The sequence below is a fragment of the Berghia stephanieae genome, chromosome 14, assembly GCF_034508935.2.
Source record: "Berghia stephanieae isolate SIO BIC M18660-M18661 chromosome 14, UCSD_Bste_1.3, whole genome shotgun sequence".
Classification (NCBI taxonomy): domain Eukaryota; kingdom Metazoa; phylum Mollusca; class Gastropoda; order Nudibranchia; family Aeolidiidae; genus Berghia; species Berghia stephanieae.
The window spans coordinates 17,730,187-17,736,209 of record NC_088373.1 but is presented as its reverse complement, the minus strand read 5'-3'; the positions used below and the strand labels follow the sequence as shown (position 1 = coordinate 17,736,209).

The 6,023-nt window shown below is 41.8% G+C and overlaps 1 protein-coding gene across 2 annotated transcripts in view; it reads right to left on the bottom strand.

Moving 5' to 3' along the window:
* Window positions 1–389: 389 nt before the first annotated feature.
* LOC144959935 (uncharacterized) overlaps window positions 390–6,023 on the bottom strand; it is a 72,231-nt gene continuing 66,597 nt past the window's right edge. For both annotated transcript variants that reach the window (XM_078892801.1, XM_078892803.1), the window contains one exon: window positions 390–6,023. This exon is cut by the window's right edge and continues 180 nt beyond it. In XM_078892801.1, the coding sequence (XP_078748927.1) occupies window positions 3,087–6,023 (2,937 nt within the window). In that variant the 3' untranslated portion in view covers window positions 390–3,086.

Below are 6,023 nucleotides of genomic sequence, written 5' to 3'. Positions count from 1 at the left end.
TTTCAAAAGTTGTTAACAACGCCACTACCACATTATCTCATTTGACTCTAGTGTTTCATTCATCCTGTTTTGTGATTTTCTGATTTTGTATAAACTTGGGAGTCACGAGACCCAGAGATAGAGAAAATGTGGATTCCCTTCAAGAGTCTGACGTGAGAGTTGAAGGGTCACATACAGAATATCTCAATCCAGTTATTGCAGGGAAATAAGTCAGCACCATAAGTTTCATGTATTTTTCAAAGAGTAACGGTTCCTGAATTCCACTATCCAAGCATGACTAATACTAGCTAATGTTAGACAGAGTACTACCCTTGTCTTAACTCACTCAATCCTAGAGATTTTTGATACTTTTCAAAATTGTAGAAAAAAACATGTATTAAATATGAGCTTGTACAAGTTTTATTCAACAATCATGAATATGTAAAAACTAAAAACACTAGCTTTGATACTACGCCTATAATTTGTCTCATAAGAATGTAATAAATAGGCATGGGGTCAAAGTAACCCGTGTAAACTACGGATGTAGTCGGTGTCAGGGTTGAGTGAGTTAAACACTTTCAACATTTTCCAAGTCCTATTTTCATCATTCACACCAAAAATAGTCAATTTTCTGTCATTTCACGACTAATTATTTAAAGGGGAAAAAAACATCTTGTTTGCCTCATCCAGCAAAAACTCTGAATGTTTTGAAAACTTCCAAATTGTCTCTGGAGAAAAAGTGTTCAATCCATTACTTGACAGCGGTGACTTATTTTCCATCAGGATATGGCTTGACAGGATTTGAACATAATCCCCTTAAGTGTTCAGTTCAATGATATGATAGTAACGACATCTACCATACAATTCACACATACAGTCATACTTTCTTTTATTATAATATCATGGAAATCACAAGAATAAAAAATAAAATATTTGTTACATCTCAATGTGCCGTTCAACTTATCCAATCTTTTTTCGCTACAATTTTGTTACTTAAGATGACAATATAATTTCATCAACTTTGGGCAAAAAACCCCCCAAAAAACATCTTTTCTGGTGAGATTTCAAATTGGATCAAATGTGACCCTTCGCCTCAAAACGGTATTAAGTCGGGATAGTTAAGATGTTGAAAATTGAATTTATAGCCAGAAATATCAGACTTGTGTTGAGTTTGTATGTTGTATTGAGGAGAATGGATACCATATTTTATGGTGCTTATGCCAACAATTTATATTTTTGACCAGTTTAACATTTTAAGCAAATGGTTCATTCCGACATAATACTGTTTTGAGACAATGGGTCACAAATTAGGTCCAAAACGACATCGTGTCATTATCATTGTCGATGGTTTAGACAGCTTACTACTGAGATCTACGCCAAAATAAATAGTTGTAAACAAAACACATGCATTCTTTATAGGCCTCAAAATAACCCTTGGTCTATTCCATTAGAAAACAAATGGAAAAGACCTCATTGTTTTTTTTGTTTTGTTTTTTAAGGGTTTTACGGCGCTTGCAACACATTCAGGTCATATCAGCGCCAGTAAAAAGGAAGAAAATGGGATAGTCAAAAGTTCTAGAATTACAATAAAGCATCCAAGAAAAGGGAAGACAAAGGGGAATTGGTTCAAATAAGAAACAGGTGTAGATTCCAAAAGCACTCCATCAAAGTACTTAGTTTGAGATCACTAAAAGTCTCATCCAGACACAAGCACAGGTCCCCGCTAAGAGGAACACACTCAAATGTTTTACAAATCATATATAATATAAAGAAAGCATAATACAGTGCATAACAGAGAGATGATTTACAATGAAAAAAATATCATCTCCCAAAACTAACTATACATTCGACCGCTTCCCTCTCAGCCAAAGACTCCGGCCAAGGTCAGGACAAAACCAAGCAATCTCACCCCAAGACAGAGACAGAAAGCAATTGGAAAACAGATAAAGGGGGATAGAAGACACAGCAAGTACCTCCCTGCCCACTATGGGCGGTAGGAACCCCACCCAGAAAGACCTCATTCGAGTTACAACTGTGCATAAAAGACGAGCAAGAGTCGAGTGATGTCCACAGCATTCCAGCTTGTGACCGTCCATTGAAATAACATGATAAAACATTAGCAGCTTCCAGGAAAGACAAAATGGATAAAAAATGGAACATGACAGGGTTGTACATTTTCTGTCCTGAGCAGCCAACAACATAAGTACGTGTACACAGGATATATGAATACAGGCCATAGACCGTACAACACAGCCAACAACACACGTACGTGTACACAGGATATATGAATACAGGCCATAGACCATACAACACAGCCAACAACACACGTACGTGTACACAGGATATATGAATACAGGCCATAGACCGTACAACACAGCCAACAACACACGTACGTGTACACAGGATATATGAATACAGGCCATAGACCATACAACACAGCCAACAACACACGTACGTGTACACAGGATATATGAATACAGGCCATAGACCATACAACAAAGCGTGCGTGTGAAAATCCCTAGAACAAGAAATATCTCAATGAGATGTTATTGAATTGTTGTACTCAATGTACTATACTCATATTACAGAAGGTGTGTACATTGTATTATACACACATTACAGAAGGTGTGTACATTGTATTATACACACATTACAGAAGGTGTGTCAATTGGGTGAGAAAATCTCCTGTCCAAATCAAGCATAGGATATTGGGATATTGGGATTGATGATTCACAATGACTAACGACAAAAACAAATTCACACAGACATAGATCTGAAAGCCAAGGAATATTCCACTGTTTGTTGTTTTCGTTTTTGTTTTTAAATTAACTGTTTTGTTGCAAATCCATAACTGATGAAATACACTGAATGACCTCGACAAGAGATCAACAACTGTCATGGGATTGGACCTTCCAGCACCTCAAATTGAACAATCGGTGACAGAACAAGCTGTTTCCATGGTAACACAATGGCCATTAACCTTGTTTTACAACAAGTAGATGTCAAAAAATAAAAAAGATGTATTCCCATGTCTAAAAAACTTGAAACGAATCGTGAGATGTTTTGATTTGTAAAATGGAAAATGGATGAAATCTTCCCAGAAATCATCAGTCTTGAGCTATTTCCATCTGTTCCTCCACAGAAGACATGGGACTGGTCCAGAACTCTTCAACGTTAACTTTGACCCCAGAGGATTGACACTGGCTTTGGGGATGATTGACTGGGTGGATTGAAGCAGGCTCTTGTTGCATCTGGTGACGTGTAAACACTTCTTGTTGATGTTCGTGTTGGTGTTGTTGGGAGAAGGTTGAGGATGATAATGAAGTTGATGAAGTTATAGAGAAATCTGAGCATACTTGAATAGTGTGATGTGGTTGTTGTAGTTGTAGTTGTTGTTGATGGTGTAGGAATGGTGATGCATGTTGTAACAGTTGCTGTTGTTGTTTTAGTTGTGCGATTGCTTTTGGATCATTGGTATTTCCCAGAAAAATGTTTGAAGCAGGTAGAGATGCTGTGCTGTTGGCGTTTATTGCAATTTCGTTGTATGGCAAGTTGGTGGTGGAGGACATGGGATCTGGTGTGTGATGGGGGTGGATGGGTGGTGGTGGTGGTGTTACAGACAGATGTGGAGATGAAGGGTTAGAAGGGGATGGTGGGGGCAATTGCTTTCTGGAGTCTGGAGAATGTAGAATAGTAGAGGGGTGGGACGGAGATGGGGAAGGCGAATGGGTGGGGGAAGGGTGACCGGGTGATGAAGGGGTAGGGGATTGGAGTATGGGAGACAGAGATGGGGGTGGGGGGAGATGTGGGAGATACATGGGGGTAGGGAGTGTCTGCCTTAGGTAAGGTGACAATGGGGATGGTAAACTGCTGAAATAGTTTGAGGAAGGAGAGAGAGAGGATGTGTCCTGATCGGTCCTCATCAACGTGCTTGATGGCCGATGGGGGGTGCTTGATGGCCGATGAGGGGTGCTTGATGGCCGATGGGGGGTGCTTGATGGCCGATGAGGGTGAATCCAGTCCTGGGTCCTCCCTGGCCCAGGGCCCAAATTGCCGTGCCCACCATCTGTCATGATGGACACAGTCGTGTGGCTGGGATCTTTGACGATGACAATCGACTCCTCCTCTTCTTCTTCTTCATCGTTGTTGTTTGGCAGATCAAATGGGAGGTCGCGTTTGTTTTGGAAGGGGTGAACGGCCATGAAGACGCCTGGCCGACGATGGGGCTGGGGGGACTCTGTATTTGAAGCAGAAGACAGAGATGGCGATGACGGAGAATGATGAGGAGACGGGTTTGATCCATGACTACGCCTAGTGGCCTTGTGTCTATTTATAGAACATGTGCTGTTTGTGCTCATGTTGTTATAACTCACTCCTGCTGTTGCTCCAACTAAACTCTCATTCGTTGGGGTCGCCGAAACAGGAAGTAGCGGTGGCGGTGGTGGTAAAAAGCTTTCCTCCATCATGAAATTTGATGCAAACTTTTGATCTGAGTTTGTGGAGTCCTGATATGAAGACGAATCCAGGGACATTTTTGTCATGGTTAGAGTTGCAGAATTGAAAGTAGGGTCTAAAGAATACGTTGACGGGGCAATGTTGTGTGGCGTGGTGTATGGATAATCACTAGGGAGTGCAGATGAAGAATTGAGGTGCTCATTGGTGATGAAATGTTGGGCTGCTGCTGGGGGTGGCGGAGTCAGAGTGGGCTGAGGGGACAGGGTCGGGCTCTGACTCGGAGAAAGGGAAGGAGAAGGCTGTTGTCGATGAGCCATGAGGAATTGGTCGTTTTGATGGTCCATTTGTTGAATGGGGTGGGCGTCGGGGTTAGGATTGACGTTTAGTGGAGTGTTGTTGTTTCGGTAAGAGCTGTCATTGTTATTGTTGTAGCTGAAGTTCATATTTAACATGTCGTTGTTGTTGTTGTTGTTGTTGTCTTGTATGGAGGACACAAAGGACGGATGAGAGGATAAGGAAGGAATGATTGTCGAGGGGCAGTTTCCACCGTGAGAAAAAGATAACATTGTTGTTGATGATGATGATGTTGTTGATGATGATGATGATGATGAAAATGATAATACTGAATTTTCTTCATTCTGGGATGCCAGAGGCAAAGTTGATGATAATAAAGAGGATGGTGGCGATGAAGCACTGACTGGGTTCTGGTCTAGAGACCCAGGGTGGTGAAGATTTTGTTGTTGTTGTTGTTGCTGATACAGCATAGCACCTCTAGCATCTCCTCCATCCGCAGACAGAAGAGCTGGAGCAGCAGATGGGCAAGCAGCGACTGTGGATGAAGATGGAGATTGTGAAAACAAGGATGAAGGCAAAGTTGTCTTGAAAACAGGCTGAGCCATCTGTCCATGCATTCCAAATGGATTTCCACTGACACCGTTCGGACCAGCAGATCCCATCAGAGAGGAATGGTCCTTGTTGTAACTTGTATTCGATCTGCTACAGTTGTCCATCTCATTGTACATAGAGAAAGGGCCATCATAGTCTGTTGAAATCAGCTCTTCCTGACGCCGTAACACGTTCTGACTTCCCACCAATCGTCTTCCTCCATTTTGGGGGGGAACAGTAAAGCCAATAGGAGTTCCGTTGTCATGGTGATGACTCGGTGAAGGACAGTTGGTTTGAATATTTGACTGAAATTGCAAACATTGTTCTTGATGAGGAAGAATATGTTGCAGCTGTTGTGGTTGTGATGATGATGATGATGTTTGTAGTGGTGGTGGTGGTGATTGTTCAACGACCCATTGCTGAAGCTGTTGACCAATGGGCTGTTGACTAAACGATGACATTGCTATTCTCTGTTGGACTAGACTAGGAAGATTGTCGTTGTTGCCAGTGTCGATGACGTCAATGTTACAATTGCTGTTGGTGGTTGCCATGGTACTGGTACACTGTTTGTCAGTGACCTGTACCATGCCATGATGATGATGATGATGATCTGATGTGCTGATGATAGTAGTTGTGGTGACAGCATCTCTATGTAGTGGCCTAGTTGAACCGGTAGCCATTGTTGAGTCTGATGGTGTCACAAA